At 39.0% G+C, this 21,767-nt stretch overlaps 2 protein-coding genes across 3 annotated transcripts in view; one reads left to right on the forward strand and one right to left on the reverse strand.

Annotated features, from left to right (window-relative positions):
• The first annotated feature begins 666 nt into the window (after positions 1-666).
• Positions 667-9,396, forward strand: LOC108696147. Its single transcript, XM_018225230.2, has 2 exons — positions 667-833; positions 8,303-9,396. The coding sequence occupies exon 2, from the start codon at positions 8,416-8,418 to the stop codon at positions 9,058-9,060; it is 645 nt and encodes a 214-aa protein (XP_018080719.1). The 5' UTR covers positions 667-833; positions 8,303-8,415; the 3' UTR covers positions 9,061-9,396.
• An 8,194-nt stretch (positions 9,397-17,590) lies between these two features.
• The window catches only part of slf2.L (SMC5-SMC6 complex localization factor 2 L homeolog), a 29,427-nt gene continuing 25,250 nt past the window's right edge, over positions 17,591-21,767 (reverse strand). The window contains exons 19-21 of one of the 2 annotated variants that reach the window (XM_041568697.1): positions 20,754-20,822; positions 20,316-20,432; positions 17,591-18,393 (exon numbers count right to left, since the gene is read on the reverse strand). In XM_041568697.1, the coding sequence (XP_041424631.1) occupies positions 20,316-20,432; positions 20,754-20,822 (186 nt within the window). In that variant the 3' untranslated portion in view covers positions 17,591-18,393. Of the gene's footprint in view, positions 18,394-20,213; positions 20,433-20,753; positions 20,823-21,767 lie in introns of those variants that run through there. The other variant, XM_041568696.1, reaches the window with a different exon arrangement.

Below are 21,767 nucleotides of genomic sequence, written 5' to 3' on the forward strand. Positions count from 1 at the left end.
ATGCAAATGTAAAAATCCTGTTGGAGCAAAGACTACACCGGCTTGTTGCTACGGTCCTCTCGCTAACAAGTAGGGTTGTCACCTTTTCTGGAAAAAAATACCGGCCTTCCTATATATTTATCTTTTTTCCCTATTAATAACATTGGGATCAACCATCACTTTTACTGGCCAGGTGGCAACCCTACTAACAAGCTGCATTTGCCGCCGTTGTGATCAAATAATTTACCTCAAGGGCCAAACATCAACCTAATATCACCCACCTTGCGCTTGTTTGATGACCTGGCAAAATGATTGGATCTTTCAGCGTATGGTCAGGATTTGAGAACTGTGGCACATTATTTTTTTTCTGCAGATCCAAAGTGCCCATCATGCAGCTTATTCTGAGTAGTTCCACATGGCTGACCATTAAGCTAAAGCTTTACATTCCATTCAGATATACACGCAGTTATTTGCTCACTACTTCCCCCATATTATTATTAAAGTGGCTTCAAGACACCCAGCGTGCACTTATGTTATAATTATTATTCACGTAGGTATGAGAAATAATTGGTACATTCAGTGCTATGAGGAAGTGTGGAGCCGTGCAGGCGGGGTGTTGCTAGCTAGTTGTTTGGGTGCTTGGTTACCGTTTGGCTGGTGTCAGGCGGAGCTGCAGCTCTGTAGGTGGAGAGCACTGGATTCACTGGGAGTATTACACAGTTAGCAAGTTCCTAGCCTAGATCACAACAGGAGGATGCTTAGTATTCCATCTGCTGATGTCCAGCCGTTCTAGAGTAAAATCTGCTACTTACCATTCAAAGCTGGGATTACCGGGTTTTGATTTATTCATACAGGTAAGTTAAGTGCACTAAACGTATCTATCTGCTATTGCTTTAAGGGCAGAGACACACATGGAGATTCGGGGAGATTTAGTTGCCTGTCGACAAATCGCCTCATCTTAGGGCGACTTATCTCCCCGAATTGCCTTCCCGTGGGCTAGAATCTAAATCACTGGCGGGATGGCACTCAGAGCGCTTCGTATTCCGAAGTCGCCCAAAGTTGCCTCACGAGGCGACTTCTGAAAATAAAGGGTTCCGAGTGCCATCCCACCAGCAAGTTAGATTCTAGCCGGCGAGATGGCAGTTTGGGGAGATTAGTCGCCCGAAGAAGAGGCGATTTGTCGACAGGAGACTAATCTCCACGTGTGTCTCTGCCCTAAAGAGATACAGTAAATCTATTAAACAATTGTAATTCACTGCTTGAAACAATGTAAATGTTTATTTTATGAATGATTAACCTGCACTTAGCTGACGTTCATAATGCAAAGATCAATATCAAAAGAGTATTATATCGACCAGTTATAGATCTGTCAGCAGTAAATGCTCTTGGTGTGTTTAGTTGCTCAGTACAACCAGGGTGCCGCTACCATCTAACCCAAAGTACCCACAGGTTGGTCTGCCACGTGCTATATTTTTATGTGTTTCACCACAAAGCCGGGCAATGCTGAACACAGAAAAGAATTGAGTGTCCATTCCTGTAGGTAAAGGTCAAGAATTCCTGTAGGTAAAGGGCAGAATAAAATCTATTAACACCTGTGACTAAGGGTCTGATTTACTAACATTTGTATTTTGAATTGTCTTAAAATTTGTTTTATTTGAAAAACAAAAACCCTAAAAATTTGAGATTTGTTACGTTTAAAAACCACAAAAAAATCCAATGCAGGTATGGGATGCGTTATCCGGAAACCTGTTATCTAGAAAGTTCTGAATTACAGGGAGGCCATCTCCCAAAGATTCAATTTTAAACGATTCTAATCTGTAAAAATGATTTCCTTTTTCTCTGTAATAATAAAACAGTACCTCGTACTTGATCCCAACTAAGATATATTTAATTCTCATAGGAGGCAAAACAATCCTATAGGGTTTCACTAATATTTAAATGATTGTTTAGTAACTTATAGACTTACCATATGGAGATCCATAGAAAGATCCCTTATCCAGAAAACCCCAGGTCCAGAGCATTCTGGATAACAGGTCCCATACCTGTACAAGTATTCACCAAGTAAAAGTAGTCAATGAGAGCTGCGCTGATCCTATTGGACCTTTTTTTAAGCCATTCAGACTTTTAGGGTCACATTTACAAAGCTCGAGTGAAGGATTCGAATTAAAAAAACTTCGAATTTCGAAGTGTTTTTTTGGCTACTTCGACCATCGAATGGGCTAGTTCGACCTTCGACTACGACTTCGACTACGAATCGAACGATTCGAACTAAAAATCGTTCGACTATTCGACCATTCGATAATCGAAGTACTGTCTCTTTAAGAAAAACTTCGACCCCCTAGTTCGGCAGCTAAAAGCTACCGAACTCAATGTTAGCCTATGGGGAAGGTCCCCATAGGCTTGCCTGTGTTTTTTTGATCAAAGGATATTCCTTCAATCGTTGGATTAAAATCCTTCGAATCGTTCGATTCGAAGGATTTAATCGTTCGATCGAACGAATAATCCTTCGATCGTTCGATCGTAGGATTAGCGCTAAATAGTTCGACTTCGATATTCGAAGTCGAACGATTTTAGTTCCTAGTCGAATATCGAGGGTTAATTAACCCTCGATATTCGACCCTTAGTAAATCTGCCCCTTAGAGTTTTTCGGGGGATTTTTTTTCTAGCAATTGTCTGAAAAATTCTAAGTTTTAGAGGTTTCAGTATTTTTTTGCACATTGTTCAGCATTTTCTTTTCGTTTGTGTTTTTCATATTTGAATCTTTTAATAAATAACTTGCCATTTATGGTTTTAGAGAAATTTAATTTATATGTGGTTTAAATAACCCTTAAAACTACTAACACGAGAATGTTGATAAATGGTCCTGTAAGTGGAGGAAAATGTAAAAATTCTGCATAGAGCCAATACAATCTGAAATGCCTGTGGGTATAGAAGCTAAGGCCAAAAATGTCCATGACCAAAATGAGTAGAGAATTAGAGAGGTGGTTCACCAGAAAGATAACTTTTAGTATGTACTAGAATCATTAATTTTAAGCAACTTTTCAATTGGTCTTCCATTATTTCTTTTTTTATAATCTGAAATGTTTGCCTATAGTTTAATTTCTTTCCAGCTTTCAGATGGGGTCACTGACCCCATCTACAAAAACAAATTTTCCATACTACAGATTATTACTCATCTTTCTATTCAGCCCCCTTCCTATTCGTATTCCAGTCTCTTATCATCAAATCAATGCCTGGTTGCTAGAGTAAATTAGACCCTAGCGACCAGATTGCTGAAATTGCAAACTGGAGAGCTGCTGAATGAAAAGCGAAATAACTCAAAAAACACATATAATGATAAAATGAAAACCAATTGCAAATTGTCTCAGAATATCGCTCTCTACATCATACTAGAAGTTAATTTAAAGGTGAACAACCCCTTGCAAAGTTTATGGTCAGTTAAGAAATCCCCTGTAAAGCCCAGAACACACTGCATTGCGCTGTACTGTAAATCCCAAAACACTGTACTATTCATGGGTTACCTGGACAGAAATACAAGAAGTAGTGATGGGTGAATTAATTCACCAGGCACGAATTTCCGTGTCGGTGAATAAATTTGAGAAACTCCCACCAAAATTCGCCAGCGCCAAAAAATTTTGGACACGTGTCGGAAAAAGTCGCTCACATCAAAACCGATGCGTGGCAACACTATTTGGACACCCATTGACCTTAACAGTGGCGTCAAAATTTTCAAGTTTCGCAAATGTTTCGCCATTTTACGAGTTTCACAGGAAACTTGTGAATTTTTCAGCAAATCGAAACAGAAGCAAGAAGGCATCTGTCACTTCTTTATAAATAAACACCCGCATACGAATAAATCTCTGTGCACAGTAACCGACATTTATCTAAATATTTATAGAAAAGCCCCACTTATTAATGGTCTGTATCCATTTCTGTATTGGTGCCTGCTATGATTTTTCTATGCAAATCCGCTGGCACCTGCTAGTCTACACAAGGACTATTAATTCTGCTTAGCTGTAATTACACCTTTCACCACAATGAAGCTGTAAATCACGGGAGACATAAATAGGTGGGGAAATTGGATGTTTATGTTGCACGTCGCTAGACATTCTTTCTAGGAATGTATGTGGAAGGCACAATTGAAAACGGCTTCCATTTGTTGCTTACGGAGGCGTGCATGTGATATAGGGTCATGTAGGCCAAACATATTTATCTTTGGTTATGAAAGAGCCTTAAACAGACCATATAATGCAGATCTGCTCGTTTGGCACGGGCACCCTATTTGGGCACCCACACACTGGACTGAGTCAGCAGCCTTTACTGACCCACGTATGGCCACCTTTATATATACAGGTATGGGACCTGTTATCCAGAATGCTTGGGACCTGGGGTTTTCTGGATAACAGCTCTTTCCATAATTTGGATTTTCATACCTTAAAGGGATAGTGTCATGGGAAAACATGTTTTTTTTCAAAATGCATCCGTTAATAGCCTGACCCTGGGTTTGCTTCCTCTATAGTTACGCTACTACTTGTTTCTGCCATGGCATTGCCTATTTAATATGACAGTGGTATTACCATGGGCACAACACAGAATGGCCATCTCCCATAGACTCCATTTTATCCAAATAATACAAAATTTTCAAATTGATTTCCTTTTTCTCTGTAATAATAACATAATAAATACCCTGTACTTGATCCTAACTAAGACATAATTAATCCTTATTGGATGCAAAATCCGCCCATTGGGTTTATTTACTGTCATGGGAAAATATGTTTTTCTTTTTTCAAAACACATCAGTTAATAGTGCTGCTCCAGCAGAATTAGTCACTGAAATCCATTTTTCAAAAGAACAGATTTTTTTTAATTTAATTTTGAAATCTGACATGGGACTAGACATTTTGTTAGTTTCCCAGCTGCCCCCAGTCATGTGACTTGTGCTCTGATAAACTTTAATCACTCTTTACTGCTGTACTGCAAGTTGGAGTGATATCACCTAACAACAAAACAACAGATCAATGGGAAGGTAACCGATAACAGCTCCCTAACACAAGATAACAGCTGCCTGGTAGATCTAAAAACAACACTCAATAGTAAAAGCCAAGTCCCACTGAGACTGATTCAGTTACATTAAGTAGGAAAAATAACAGCCTGTCAGAAAGTAGTTCCATCCTAATATGCAGGCACAAGTCACATGACTGGGGCAGCTGGGAAACTGACAAAATGTCTAGCCCCATGTCAGATTTCAAAATTGAATATAAAAAAAATCTGTGCTCTTTTTAGAATTGGATTTCAATGCAGAATTCTGCTGGAGTAGCACTATTAACTGATGAACATGTTTTCCCATGACAGTATCCCTTTAAATAAACCCAATGGGCGGATTTTGCTTCCAATAAGGATTAATTATATCTTAGTTTGGATCAAGTACAGGGTATTTATTATTTTATTATTATAGAGAAAAAGGAAATTTTAAAATTTTGGATTATTTGGATAAAATGGAGTCTATGGGAGATGGCCATTCTGTGTTGTGCCCATGGTAATACCACTGTCATATTAAATAGGCAATGCCATGGCAGAAACAAGTAGTAGCGTAACTATAGAGGAAGCAGACACAGGGTCATGCTGGGCTGTCTGGGGCCGTTATTAACTGGAAATACATTGAGGACCAATTTTGGGAATCAGATTTAAATATGTGGTTTACCATTATGTTTACTTTTAGTATATTGTAGAATGGCTACTAATTCTAAGATAATTTTCAATTGGTCTTCATTGTTTATTTGTTTTGAATAGTTTTTTAATCATTTGCCTTCTTCTGACTAAGCGTTCAAATGGGGGTCACTGACCCCATCTAAAAAAAAACGAAGGGTCTGTATGGCTATACATTTAGGGGCCGATTCACTAAGCTCGAGTGAAGGATTCGAATGAAAAAAATTCGAATTTCGAAGTTTTTTTTGGTACTTCGACCATCGAATTGGTTAAATTCGTTCGAATACGAACGAAATCGAACGATTCCAACTAAAAATCGTTCAACTATTCGACCATTCGATAGTCGAAGTACTTTCCCTTTAAAAAAAACTTCGACCCCCTACTTCGGCAGGTAAAACCTACCGAAGTCAATGTTAGCCTATGGGGAAGGTCCCCATAGGTTTGCTAACCTTTTTTGGATCGAAGGATTTTCCTTCGATCGTTGGATTAAAATCCTTCGAATCGTTCGATTCGAAGGGTTTAATCGTTCGATCGAACGAAAAATCGTTTGATCGATCGAACGAACGTTTAGCGCTAAATCCTTCGACTTCGATATTCGAAGTCGAAGGATTTCAATTCGAGGGTCGAATTTCGAAGTATTTTTTACTTCGAAATTCGACCCTTAGTGAATCTGCCCCTTATAGTTATTGCAACTTTTTATTACTCATCTTTTTATTCAGGCCTCTCCAATTCATATTCCTATTCTTATTCAAATAAGTGTCTGGTTGCTAGGGTAATGTGGACCCTAGCAACTAGATTGCTGAAATTGAAGACGAAATTGAAAAGTTAAATAACTCAAAAACTACAAATAATACAAAATTAAAACTAATTGCAAATCATACTAAAAGTTAACTCAAAGGTAAACAATGTTTTAAATTTATGGTCTGTGTGACATTCTATTGACATCACTGCTCATCAGGAATATGTTGCAGTTATACTTCATTAGTAATTTGCAGTAATGACTTTGGTCAAAAGCAAGCAAAGTTTTGTTGTTCAGGTATGGGACCTGTTATCCAGAATGCTCGGGGTTTTCCAGATATCGGCTCTTTCTGTAATTAGGATCTCAATACCTTAAGTCTACTTCATTAAATCATATAAACATTAAATAAACCCAATAGGTTGGTTTTGCTTCCAATAAGGATTTGTTATATCTTAGTTGGGATCAAGTACAAGCTACTGTTTTATTAAAAGGAATTAATTTTTAAAAATTTGAATTATTTGGATAAAACCGAGTCTATGGGGTATATTTATCAAAGAATGAAGTTAGAGATCACCACAGTCTGCTAGAGTGAAATTCCGCCTCTCTCCATTCATTTCTATGGGATTTTGAAAAGCGTATTTATCAAAGAATGAACTTTCACCCTTTGATAAATACGCCTTTCAAAATCCCATAGAAATGAATGGAGAGAGGCGGAATTTCACTCTAGTGGACTGAGGGGATCTCTAACTTCACTCTTTGATAAATATACCCCTTTGAGAGACGGCCTCTCCGTAATTCGGAGATTTTTGGATAACGGGTTTCCAGATAACGGATCGCATACCTGTATTAGATTGCTTACTGAATTCAAGGAGCTCATTTGTCCCCACTATAAAGTACATATTATGCTAAACTTTTGTATAAATCCCATTGTACTGCAATTCTATACAAATCAAATACCACTTGTATCTCCGCTCCCATACTGTGTTACCAGTGAAGTACCTTGTTACTAAGGTACTTGTTCTGTTCATAGTATTCAGAGTGTATATACTGCTGTTACTGTGCTAGAACAGGGCGTAGCATCAGGTAATGAAATCTTACAGACTCTTCAAAATCGTCTTGTACAGGCATGGGACCTGTTATCCAGAATGCTCAGGAACTGGGGCTTTCCAGATAATGGATCTTTCCGTAATTTGGATCGTCATACCTTAAGTCTACTAGAAAATCATGTAAACATTAAGAGGCAGATTTATCAAGGGTGGAAGTGAAAATAAGAATTAAAAAAAATGTGAATTTCGAGCTATTTTTTGTGTACTTCGACTAGGAAATAGTCCAAATTCGATTCGAATTTGAAAAAAATGTGAAAATTTGAATATCAAAATTTATCATGTACTGTTTTTTTTTGGAAAAACGTTGTATCGAATTCGATCGATTGCGCTGTTACTTCCATTCTTACGATTCGAATTCAAACAAAATTGGCTTTTTCACCTGAAGAAAAACCGATTTTTTTTTGTTTGTTACATTTCGGTTGGTCTTTTTTATTAGAATTTCGATGTTTTTTTAATTCAGAATTCAGCCCTTGATAAATCTACCCCTAAATGAACCCTATCGGATGGTTTTGCATCCAATAAGGATTAATTATATCTTAGTTGGGATCAAGTACATCTACTGTTTTATTATCACAGAGAAAAAGGGAATCGTTTTTAGAAATTTTAATTATTTGGATATGGTAGGGGGCCTTTCCATAATTCAGAGCTTTCTGGATAATGGGTTTCTGTATACCTGTATTATGTTTTAAAAATAACATTGTAATACATAAAGCACTCCCTGGGTGCTGTATCACTTATATTTGCATTAATTACGTTTGTTTTAAATTTGCAGAATGTTAACTCACCCGCTGCTGGATCAAATGAATAGCAATCTAGTTGTCGAGGAACTGCAATGTCTCCATTATTTGTCTGTAGCTCTGGCACATTTCCAAGTTTCACCATAACATGTATCATTATGGTTTTAGTCCATCGCCGCATCGTACAATGATGTTCCTTCATCCAAACCCCTACGTGCCTTACACCAATGGAAGGTTCCAAGATTCTCCTGGTGGCTTTCTACCCCCGATACAGATGCACAATTTCAGCAGCCGACCTTCTCCGCTCTTCGACGGGCAAATGTATTATCCCCAGGAATTTACAAACGCACATCGACAATTTCACCATTTTTATGGCGTAAATCCTTACTATGCTCCTCCAAACTGGTATTACCCTAGATACAGTGGGGTGCCATCATATAACCATTCAGTGAACTATAACCATAAACCTGTTAAACAGAACGGATGGCCAGAAGGCTTTACCATGAAAGGAGAACTTCACTGGGGCAAACTAGAGAGAGTGTTTGGGATGAAACGAGAACTTCCAGAATTTGTCAAAGACGACCTACGTAGAGTGTATGGCACGTACCCGAGGACATTCGTCGCTATAACTTATCAGAATGGAGAATTTCTTGTTAAAGGCGATCCCAAGGTGGGGGAACAGGAGTACTCTGTTGAAAAGAAAGTTGTTCGAAAGGCGCCAACTCCCACCGATTCCGAGGACGAGATAAGTGAAGGAAAGCAGAGCAAGAGGAAAAGGAAAGGAAGGCGTTGATTCGGATACTATATGAGGTGGACTGAGTATATAATCTCATATTTATAAAAGGGGGAATGTCTCTTTAAAATACCAAGAGCCATGAATAACCAGTAAAATAGTGATGTCATCAGTTAGTGATATCACTTGAATCACTGAAACTTCTGATAAATAATGGCTCCCCTGTTATACAAAAAAAGGATATTTTATGTCCATACCTCCCAACATTTTGGAAATAAAAAGAGGGACAAAAAGCTGCCTCGTGTAGCACGGTGAATTGTTTGTGACCACGCCCATTTTTTGTGGCCACACCCCCTAATTACCATGTTCATTTTACAAAATTTGTCAGGTAATGAAAGTGTGAACATATTTCTGTGTTTTTTTTTTACAGTTAATACAGTTTTGCTAATGAAGGTGAATTGTCCTTTAAGCTGTGAGTCTAATATTTCCCAAGGGACCTGTTATCTTATATTGTTACAATTACTTGTTTGCTTATCTCGAAAATTGTTACAAAAGTATCTTATCTGGAGCTGTGGCTGTTCTGGGCTCTCTGCCAAAAGCCAATCAAGTTTGAAACTTTTTATCTTTTTGTGGCTGTTCAGTGTAGAGAAAAACGGGACTTTCTAGTACAAATGAGGGACTGCGGGTTGTGCTGTCAAAAGAGGGACTGTCCCTCCGAAAAAAGGGACAGTTGGGAGGTATGATGTCACCTTGGAGCTCTATAACTTATATAAAAGCACTTGGCCTGCAGCATTCTGCCATAATGTGGACATGCATCTCCAAAGTGCAATCTAATTTAGATATATTTTACAAAAGGTTGTTGAGGTTGTCCACTTAAAGGGATGGTTCACCTTTAAGGTAACTTTCATTATGTTATAGAACGGCCAATTCTAAGCAACTTTTCAATTGGTTTTCATTATTTCTTTTTTATAGTATTATAGTTACTTGCCTTTTTCTTCTGACTCTTTGCAGCTTTCAAATGGGCGTCGCCGACCCCTTATAAAAAAACAAATGCTCTGTAAGGCTACAATTGTATTGTTACTGTTACTTTTTATTACTGATCCTTCTGTTCAGGCCCTCATCTACTCGTATACCAATCTCTTATTCAAATCAATGCATGGTTGCTAGGGGAATTTGGACCCTAGTTGCCAGATTGGTTAAGGTGCAAATTGAAGAGCTGCTGAATAAAAAGTTAAATAACTGAAAAACCTTCAGTAATATAAAATGAAATCCAATTGCAAATTGTCTCAGAATATCACTCTCTACATCATACTAAAAGTTATCTCAAAGGTGAACCACCACTTTAAGTAAATGACTTGTTTATCTTGTATGGGAGTTTTTCAGTTGAAAACTTGCAATTTAAAAAAAATCACTATTTATGGGGCTGATTCGTCTTTCATTTAACTTTTAGTCTGTTATGGAACGCTAATTTTAAGCAACTTTTCAATTGGCAATCGTTATTTCTTTTTTATAGTTTTTAAATTATTTGCCTGATTCTGACTGTTTGAGCTTTCAAAGGGGAGGAGGGGTCACTGACCCCATCTGAAAACAAATTCTCTGTATGGCTACAAATTTATAGCTATTGCTACTTTTTATTACTGATCTCTCTTTTTAGGCCTCTCCTATTCATATTCCAGTATCTCATTCAAATCAATGCATGGTTGCTAGGGTAATTTGGACCCTAGTAACAAGATTGCTGAAATTGCAAACTGAGGAGCTGCTGAATAAAAAGCTAAATAACTCAAAACCATAAATAATAAAAAATTAAAACCAATGGCAAATTGTCTCAGAATACAAATTTCTACATACCAAGGGGCAAATTTACTTAAGGTCGAATATCGAGGGTTAATTAACCCTCGATATTCGACTGTCAAAGTTAAATCCTTTGACTTCGAATATCGCTATTCGTTTGAACGAACGAAAAATCGTTAGATCGAACGATTAAATCGTTCGATTCGAAGGATTTTAATCCATCGATCGAACGATTTTTGTTCCCCATAGGCTAACATTGACTTTGGTAGCTTTTAAAGAGACAGTACTTCGACTATCGAATGGTCGAATAGTCAAACGATTTTTAGTTCGATTCATTCGTTTCAAAGGTCGAAGTAGCCAAAAAAAAAACATTCGAAATTCGAAGTTTTTTTCCTCTATTCCTTCACTCGAACTAAGTGAATGGGCCCCTAAATCAATTATAAATAGGATGTAGCTCACCTTTAGTACATTAGTACAACATGTTTCGGGCGTTGGCCCTTTATCGAGTTAAACTTGATAAAGGGCCAACGCCCGAAACATGTGGAGGATTTTTCCCCAATAAAAGCACTTTGCAGTCATAGCTACTGCCTTGGATTTGTCCTGCTTTCTATTATAATACTGACTGTAAATGGGCCACTAAAAGTTAATTTAAAGGTGAACTTGGATCTCCATACATTGTCTACTAAAAATCATTTAAACCCAATAGGATTGTTTTGCCTCTACTATGGATTAATTACAGTATATCTAAAAAAAAAAAAAAGGAAATCATTTTTTTAAAATTTGAATTATTTGCTTTAAATGGAGTCTATGGGAAATGTCCTTCCCATAATTCAGAACTTTCTGGATCATGTGTTTCTGGATAACACTGTACGTTACTCCGAGCTCACCAACAGTATTACTTGAGAGTAGTGACAATCTAAATCAAATGACTCAGCAGCCGAACATTACGCAAAATAATTGTGTATTTGTAACGTTGTTGAACATTGTATATATATATATATATATATATGTGTGTGTGTGTGCTTCAGCCAACTTTGTATTGTTATATAATAAATTGATATTCATATTTCAGCATGTGGCGTCTTTGTTGTCCGGCTTATTATATTTATGTTTTTGCATCTGAATTGCCTGGATACAGAGCAGGAATACAGGTGGGGATCCATAGAGACGGATTTTGTGGATCTCCATTATTGGTACCAGATGTGTCCAATGTCTTGTGCTTCACAGGGTTGCTGCAAGAAATGGTGGGGCCCCATACGCCCATCTGACTATATTCACTATTATCTCTGAGCAGTACAAACCCAACCTCTTCTCAATTAAGCCCCGCCCATTTGCATCAGTCTGGGGCCCCTAATGTGACACGCCCATAATAAGACTCCTGCCTAATTATGATCAGCACTCCTGCTTGTCAATGGCAGCCTTAGTCAATCAGCTGAAGGATCGAGATCAACAAGAGCTAAAAGTAAATGCTTTCTGTTTCCAACTTGTCCTTTTATCGTCCTCCACATTTTCAATTTACAGCTACTGGTCTGGGGCATCATGTAGGGAGGCCCATTTATCAAAGTCCGAATTTTTCTCAATATTTTCTGACCAAATTTGTACGGGTTTTCTCTCCGTATTTATCAATACACTTTCCCGAAAATTTTGTTTTGGGGAAAAAGCCCAAAATATTTGTGAAAATAAAGAATAGTACGATTTTTTCAGATTTTTTCCCGAAAACCACAAAATCTTCAGAATATTGCACAAAACCCAGCGCAGATCAAAATATCTTTGGGACTTCTTCCATTGACTTATATGCAACCTCGGCAGGTCTGAGATGCCGGATTTTCAGATTCAGAATTTTTCCATCCTTGGGGTATAATAAATCCCAAATAATTTGTAAATTATTTTTCCACTAAAAATTCAGATTTTATACTAAAAAAACAAATTTTTTAGATTTTTGGCATTTGGAGTTTAGTAAATAACCCCCTTAGTGTTGCACCTGCAGTATTTGTACCTTAATTTACAGCTCTGATAATTAATAATGTTACATGTACCACAATATAAAGACACTGCACACAGGGGAGGTTTCAAAGTGCAGGTAGGGGACATATGGGAGGCAAGAAAGGCCACAGAAAGGGTCACAAATCTATGCAGCTTCCATTAGTAATAGATAAGTAGTAAAGAGCTTCAGATATAATGATTCCTAAATAGCCAACAACAAATCTGGCTGGAGTGATGATAGCTCAGTACTAGTGATGTGTGGGCTGCCCCGATACTGCATAACCCACGGGTCGAGCTGGTTTGGGCTGACCTTGTAAACCCGGGTCGAGCTCTTTTTCCTGCTCTCCCTGCCTGACACCTTACATTGCCGGCTTCCGCTTTTATAGCCGTGCCCCTGCTCACCTCGTCCCTTTTGTGATGTCATCAGTGGGGCGGGTCTATAAAAGGAACCCGGGCACGCTCGGGTGGAGGGCGGGCGGTTTCGGGTTGGGTTTTACTCAAACCTGCACATTTGTGATGTGCAGGTGGAGAATTTCTCAACCCACACCAGACCCTAACCTGCCCGTTCCCTACCCACATCTGACCCTGGCCCGCTGCTCCCCTTTATTTATAGACCTGCGCCTGATTGCCCCGCAGTGATGTCACAAAAGGGGCAGGGCAGGCGGAAGTCTATAAATTCCTGCGCCAGAAGCTGGCAGCACTAGGTTGTGGGCGGGGAGAGCAGGAGAAGAGCTCGACCTGCACCAGCCCGCGACCCGCACATTTTGTCCAGGGGTCGGCCTGAACCCGCCTGAGCCGCGGGTAAACCTGCAGGCCTCGGGTCGGGCTGCACATCACTACTCAGTACTATAGCTCCTACTAGAGAACCTGTCAGGTAGACTTCTGGAACACAAAGAAGACAAGCAGCCCTATGGTTGCAGCACTCCATTTACTAGTTTATTCAAACCAGGTGAAACATTTACTTCCAAAGTCAATCACAGTTGACAGGACGGCTGCCTCACTTGTTTCATGTTCCTGGGAGCAGTGAGCCTATGACAGGCGCACAAAACGCATCAGGTCCATTTCTTGTTTACCCATCTTGTAGATCCCGGGCACCTGGACACAGGCCCTAAGTTTCACCTTGTGGGAGAAACTGGCAAGCCCAGCCTTTCTTTTAAAGGAGAAGGAAAGTCATTGCAGGTGTCTATTGCAGCAGGTTAATTGCTTAAAGGAGAAGGAAAGTTGTTTAACACTTGGGGGGGCCAAATGTCAGACAACCCCAATGATTGTATTGACTTACCTGAAACCCCAGGCCGGTGTTCCTATCAGTTATACCAGTGAGCACCATGGAAGAGATCCTCTTCCGGCTGTTTTTTGCTTCTTGCAGCTGCATTAGAGTGAAAAGTTGAACTTTAACTAAAAAGTCGTCTATTTCATTCAACTGCGCATGCGTCTGCCACAGGAAATTTGAAGAAAGAAGAAGCCGGAAGAGAATCGCTCCGTGGTGCTCACTGGAATAACCCTGGGAAGGTGCAGTTTTCTGCTGATAGGAGCACAGGCCTGGGGTTTCAGGTAAGTAACGACAATCACTTGGTGCCTAACATTTGGCACCACCAAGTGCTAAACGACTTTCCTTCTCCTTTAAAGGACAAGGAAAGGCAAAAAAATAAAATCCCATTTTTACTTTCTTTAATGAAAAAGAAACCCATCTCCAATATACTTTAATTAAAAAATGTGTACCGTTTTTATAAGAAACCTGACTGTATGCAGTGAAATTCTCCCTTCATTTACTGCCGTGGATAGGAATTGTCAGATGGTCCCTAACTGCTGAGCAGGGAAACAATCATACTTATGTACAGCAGGGGGAGCCCCCGCCTTACTTCCCAGCCATGCAGAACTCAAGCAGCTTTGTTTATGATGATCCCTAAGCAGCCCAGACCACACTGAGCATGTGCAGGGTCAGGGTCAGGCAAAGATGTTTATCAAAGTTACAAGATGACAGCCCCCTGTGGCCAACTTTGAAAGCATAAATTATTTGTTTGATTAGGCTTGTGGTGCAGTAAGTTCATGCTTATGTTTAGTATACAAAATACAGCATTTCTAGCCTTATTCTATTTTAGACTTTCCTTTTCCTTTAAGCAATTGCTGCAATAGACACCTGCAATGTGCCTTTTTGTTGATTTAAAAAAAGAAAAACGTTTACCGAATGTTGAGAATGAAACAGTTTAAATCTCGGAGACAATGACAGACTATGTTGACACAAGCTTTTCTGCGGCTCATGGTATTAATGGAGATTCCATTCTGTCACTTTCTTAAATGAAACTTCCAAGCAATTGTCGCCAGATTGACAGTCTTTTTATAAAAAGATCAGTATAACTAAAATATAGTAATGTGTAAGCAGCACGGGGTGTGTGTATATCCATATAATGATACTTGTGTATCCATAAAACACTGTGTCTATACCCAACGGTAGTTATGTCAACAGCAAATATAACAATCCAAAAACCAATATTTACTTGGTAGTTTCTGATCTCACTCAGTCAGTGAAGTCGATGAGACAAGGGCCTGTTGATAAGTGATTTCAACAGAACGGACATAATCTTGTTTGCCACGAGCTCCACCACGACTGCAAATGTGCCAACCGTTACTAAGCTAATATAACACTTAGAATGTATTGAATATTAAAGGAACAGTAAAACCAAAAAATGAAAGTGTTTTAAAGTAATGAAAATATTATGTACCGTTGCCCTGCACTGGTAAAACTGATGCGTTTGCTTCAGAAACACTACTATAGTTCATATAAACAAGCTGCTGTGTTGCAATGGCGGAAATTGAAAAAAGTCTATATGGCACAGGTTAAATAGTGGATAACAGATAACACCATTATGTTCTACAGAGCTGATCTGCTGTATCCTGGGGTTCTGCCATGATTTTTATGGTGTCGTTTTTATTTCTAAATTACACTGCAAATAATTCACTCTACAATATAAAATTTCATTCCTGAACCAACAAGTGTATTTTTTAGTTGTAATATTGGTGTGTAGGTGCATCTCAGGTCATTTTGCCTGGTCATGTGATTTCAGAAATAGTCAGCATTTTTGGCACTTGTGCAATTGTCATTGCTATAACTGCGCTCCCATGTGCCCTGCTGTACTTACTCTGCAATGAGGGGTAATTACAGGATATGGGGGCAATTAATGGAGTTATCGCCTGTGCGGGCGGGAGCAGGGAGGGGCACTATGTAGGGTAGGGTGTAGTGGGTTTTATTATATGGGTGTTTAGTTCTTTAAAGGAGAAGTAAAGCTTAACTAAAAGTAGCTAGAAATGTTGTACTACAGCAACCCAAGCCCTTTAGTAGTAAAGATCTGTGTCTCCAAAGATGCCCCAGTAGCTCCCCATCTTTTTTTCTGCTGATTCACTGCACATGCTCTGTGTTGCTGTCACTTACTGAGCTTAGGGACCCACTCACAATATACAGTACACATAGAATAGAAATGTCACAATATAAGACTGATTAGTAATTAATACAGATAATTACTACATGGCAGCTCATTAACTAGTGCAATGAGCATCCGAATTTAATCGTCAGCCCTGTAGCATCATCTTATAACCTTATTTTCTGCTGGATAATTAGTGACGAGCCCTAAGCTTAGCTTCTCAACAGCTGCTCAGAGCCCACTGAGCATGTGAGTGTCACAGAAGGACTTGGTCTTTATTCAACCTGATTTAAAGGACAAGGAAAGTGTAAAATAGAATAAGGCTAGAAATGCTGTATTTTGTATACTAAATATAATTTATGCTTTCAAAGTTGGCCACAGGGGGTCACCATCTTCTAACTTTGTAATACATCTTTGCCTGACCCTGCACATGCTCAGTGTGGTCTGGGCTGCTTAGGGATCGTCATAAACAAAGCTGCTTGAGTTCTGCATGGCTGGGAAGTAAGGCGGGGGCTCCCCCTGCTGTTCATAAGTATGATTGTTTCCCTGCTCAGCAGTTAGGGACCGTCTGACAATTCCTATCCACAGCAGTAAATGAAGGGAGAATTTCACTGCATACAGTCAGGTTTCTTATAAAACCGGTACACATTTTTTAACTAAAGTATATTGGAGATAATTAAGGGTTGAATTGAAAATTCAAATATTCATATTTTTTATGGTCAAAACTGTCAAATTTCGCCTAGGGTATCATCCAAACTTGAGTTGCATTTAAAAAAAAAAAAAAAAAGTCGAATTAGATTTTCGAGATCTATCATACTCTGGCCCTTTAAGAATTAAACTATTCGCCACGCAAAACCTGCTGAATTACTATATAAGTCAATGGGAGAGGTGCAGTGACTATTTTGAAGTTGTTTGTAGGCCCTTCCTGAAATTCAAGTTATTTTTTTGTAAAGAAAACTCGAAGTCGAGTTTGGTCAAATTCGATTCGGTAAAATTAGTCCGAGTTTTACATATTCGATTTTATAAATAAATATTCGAAGTTAGAGTAAAATCGAATTCATGTGAGTTAAAAAAAAAACTCACATGTATTCGAAATTTGACCCTTGATAAATGTGCCTCATCATAAGTCACCTAAACTGTCGCTAAAACTCACATGACAAATATTAGAATCTTTGCTTTGGTTATATAAATAAATACAGCAGAATTTAATGGTGACATTAATGCAAATTAGAAAGAGAAAATCAATTGTTCATTTGAGTACGCGTTAAATGATCAGTTACGTTTTCTTGGTTTTCGTCTATTTCATTTAGTCTTACGATTATTTATATTAAAAAAATACAAAGTACAGTTCAATACTCACACACTTGTACCAAACAATAATAAGACACTCAAGCAACAAAAAAGGGAAAAGTAGTATTTTAATAAACATTTTCTAATAGAAAAATAAAATACAAAATGAGGTATATATTAAAGTGCGTGTTACAACAATGTCCCCATGAACAACCTCAAAATATAAACGACTTAAAATATTTTATCCTTTATATGGGAGCCTTGTAAATAAATGCTTCCAGGCAAAACCGGATAATGTTATAATGTGAGAGCACTCGACTGGTTACTTTACAAAAAAGGAAATGATTGGGAATGAAAGGCATTGTGACAAGACTTGGACGGGTCCTGGTATAGTTAAGAGACCCCATTCTGTGAGGGGTGGGGGGTCTGCAGGATGACCATTAATGCATGAGATGCTGCCTTCCTGCAGAAGGTTTTTAACTGCATTTTTAAAGATTTAAGATCAGTCAAGGCCCAGTCCTTAAAGGGCAACTGACACTTTAGTGTGTTCTCAAAAATTCTTTCACAAATTGGCTTATTTTTTTTTCTTTTATAGTTTTTGAGAATGGCAGCTTTATCAATTAAAGTCCCACTAAAGACAGTAAAAATATCCCCATAGTTACACCACTCAAACACTAGAATAACTTCTACAGGAGCTTAAGGGCAGAGACACACGGGAAGATTCAGTCACCCGACGACTAATTGCCTATTCTTCAGGCGACTAATCTGCCCGAATTGTTCTGGACGGCTCCAATCTAAATCGCACTCGGAGTGCTTCGTTTTCAGAAGTCGCCCGAAGAGTCTGAAGCGCTCTGAGTGCCATCCCACCGGCGATTTAGATTCGGCTTTTCCAATCTTTGCGTCTGTCTCTGCCCTAATGAGGAATCACACAAGTGTGCTAAAAACTGGCACAATAAACAGCATTTGTATTCAGTCTATATCTTTCTAGTGAATAAAGGGCACTGAACTCCCTACATTTTTTTTTATTTCAAAGAAAGATATTGAGCACTGTATAAACAACCCCCTAAGCTGCGACTTTTGAGATAAGAAGCAGCTTATTACTAAATAGGGTTTATGGAATAGCAATGTTTCACCAGCTTCACCTCTGCAAACAGTGGATCAGCAGAAGCAAAAAGTGCTTTATTTACGAACAGGAGTTTCGAATGTTTTTTTTCTTGATAAGTCTGAACAACCATTCATGTTTCTTAATTAATAGAACAAAACAGATGTCCGACCCAAAGCCCTATTCATGGAACCCATGATGAAAAAAGGAGAATATGGTCCCTTTAAATAGAGAAATTCTGTGGAGACTGGGGAGGAATCATTTCAGTGAATTATACACAGTTCTTTATGCTGCTCTGAACATGGCTGGAGACAATAGTATATTCAAAAATGTTGCCACGTGATACATGTAGATGCTTGAACATTTTTCAGCAATGACGCACTTTGTGTTTTTGTCCATACTAAATATGGCAGTGTTTCTGCCCCTTCCCATAGAAGCACAATAATATTACATAGATTGTCCAACAGAAACTAACTATGTAGAAGACTGGACAATGTAAAGCAATGTAGTTATGGGGATAAAGACTGACAGCAACAAGATACAGAACTCAGCCAACCCTGGAGCCTTGAAAAATGTAATTTTATCAGCTTTCATTTGATCACTGAGGCATTCAGTTATCCTACTCACAGGGAGACTCAGGGGAAAACTAGGAATACGTCGCCATGTACATCAATGTTTAATACCACCAAAAATGAATGAGACCCAGATTCACAGAAGGAATTGGCTCTTAACTGAAGGAAGTAACAAACAGTCTTTAAAGGAGAAGGAAAGGCTAAAATTAAGTAAACTATCAGGAAGGTCTATATAAATACATTAGTAAAACCTCAAAATAATGCTGCTCTGAAGTTCCTCTGTCAAAACAAACTTCTATTGTGTCCACATGGGCTTCTGTATCAGACTCACGTTTTCAGCATAAACCTCCAGGGCTAGGGCTTGAGCATGCTCAGTTTGCTCCTCTCCCCCCTCCCTGCTGTAATCTGAGCCCAGAGCTATGAGTGAGCAGGGAGAGACTTAGGCAAGAAGTGATTTCACAACAAGCTAATATGGCAGCTGCTATTCTAAACAAACAGAGAGCTTCTAGAGCGGTTTAGTGATGTTTCCCTGACCTACACCCGACCCTAACCCGCCCTGCTAATACCTGCACCCCCATGGGTCCTTTTATAGACCCGCAACACCCGCCTATGACGTCACAAAAGGGCGGGCGAGCAGACGCGACACTATAAAAACGGAACCCGGAAGTCGGATGCCGGCATTTGAAGGTGGCGGGCGGGGAGAGTAGGAGAAGAGCTCAACCCGCACCGCCTGCGAGGAGCACTGCAAGGTCGACCAGAACACGCCCAACCCGCAGGTATCGGCTCGGCCCGCACATCACTAGAGCGGTTTACTCAGGTATGGTAAAGCATCCTACAGAATAATAGTGTTACAGCTTGCACTATTGTGGCTAATCTATTGGTAATAAACTGCTTCTGTGCCTTTCCTTCTCCTGTAAGGGCTTTAAACATATGTATATATGAAGAATAAAAGTAAACATGAAGTGCAATGTATATTTTACATTTAACATTTTTTAACTTTAGTAGTATTAATTGGCAAAATAAGCCTTACTGCAAAAACTGACAAAATATATATATAAAAATCCTTTTATACAAACTGTAAATTACAAGTGCCCTTGGAATGGCATTTTGGCAAAGAAAAGAGCAGCAGCTATACATTCTGGCTATACAGTTTCCCTTTACCTAGGCAGTGCCATTGCAAAGTTTTTCCATCTGGAGAGGGTTATTCGCACATTCTTCTTGTGAACTTCCTGGACTGGACTGGTCATGGAACGGCTCCCAATAATCATGGATCTTCCCCTAAAATCAAACAGCTCCATCATTATACAACAAAATATACAAACAGGCTAATGGCATGCGGACATTTTTTTACATCAGGGGTAAATTAAGTCACAGAGAAGCTTCACAACCATAGAAAGGCATGGACAGGACGAGCGCTTTTATACAGGTTATGAGGCTCGGAGGTGATCTGTATTATCCTTATAATAGACAAAAGCCATTAATATCCTGTAAATTATAATATCCTTATATTTTACAATACTTTATTCACTATATAATGCTTAGGATAAGTATGGTTCCTGTTTTTAACAAAACACCACATTAGTGGGCATTATACTGCACCTGGTGAGGTCGAGAGCAATGCAGTATTTCTTGCCATTTTCCATATATTCTGGCAACTAAATCCTTCACCTAAAAAAAAAAAAATTAAAACACTGAAACCTCAATTTTACATCCCATTGTAATTTGTGGTCCCACCTACAGTTGTGCTCATACATTTACATACCCTGGCAGAATTTATGATTTCTTAACCATTTTTTAGAGAATATGAATGATAACACAAAAACTTCTCTTTCACTTATGGTTAGTGGTTGGCTGAAGCCATTTATTGTCAAACAACTGTGTTTACGCTTTTTAAATCATAATCACTACACAAACTACCCAAATGACCCTGATCATAAGTTTACATACCCCAGTTCCTAATATCGTGTTTTGCCCCCTTTAACATCAATGACAGCTTGAAGTCTTTTGTGGTAGTTGTGGATGAGGCTCTTTATCTTCTCAGACGTAAAGCTGCCCAATTCTTCCTGGCAAAAAGCCTCCAGTTCCCGTAAATTCTTGGGCTGACTTGCATGAACTACACGTTTGAGGTCTCCCCAGAGTGGCTCAATGATATGAGGTCAGGAGACTGAGATGGCCACTCCAAAACCTTCACTTTATTTTGCTGAAGCCAATGACAGGTCGACTTGCCCTTGTGTTTTGGATCATTGTCATGTTGCAATGTCCAAGTACGTCCCATGCGCAGCTTCTGGGCTGACGAGTGCAAATTTTCCTCCAGTATTTTTTGTATTTCACCTGAAGTTATTTGTGGGTTTTTTCTTGCATCCCAAACAATTTTTCTGGCAGTTGTGGCTGCAATTTTAGTTGGTCTACCTGACCATGGTTTGGTTTCAACAGAACCCCTAATTTTCCACTTCTTAGGGTCAGGCCACACAGGGCGTTTTGGGAAGATTTGGTCGCCTGGCGACTAATCACCTAGTTTTTGCGGTGACCAGTCTCCCCAAATGCCTTCCCTGACTCTGCGCCGGCTAAAATGAAAAAGCGGCGGCGTTAATCACACACGGCTGTTAGTTTTCC

Source organism: Xenopus laevis, chromosome 7L (assembly GCF_017654675.1).
Source record: "Xenopus laevis strain J_2021 chromosome 7L, Xenopus_laevis_v10.1, whole genome shotgun sequence".
Lineage (NCBI taxonomy): Eukaryota > Metazoa > Chordata > Amphibia > Anura > Pipidae > Xenopus > Xenopus laevis.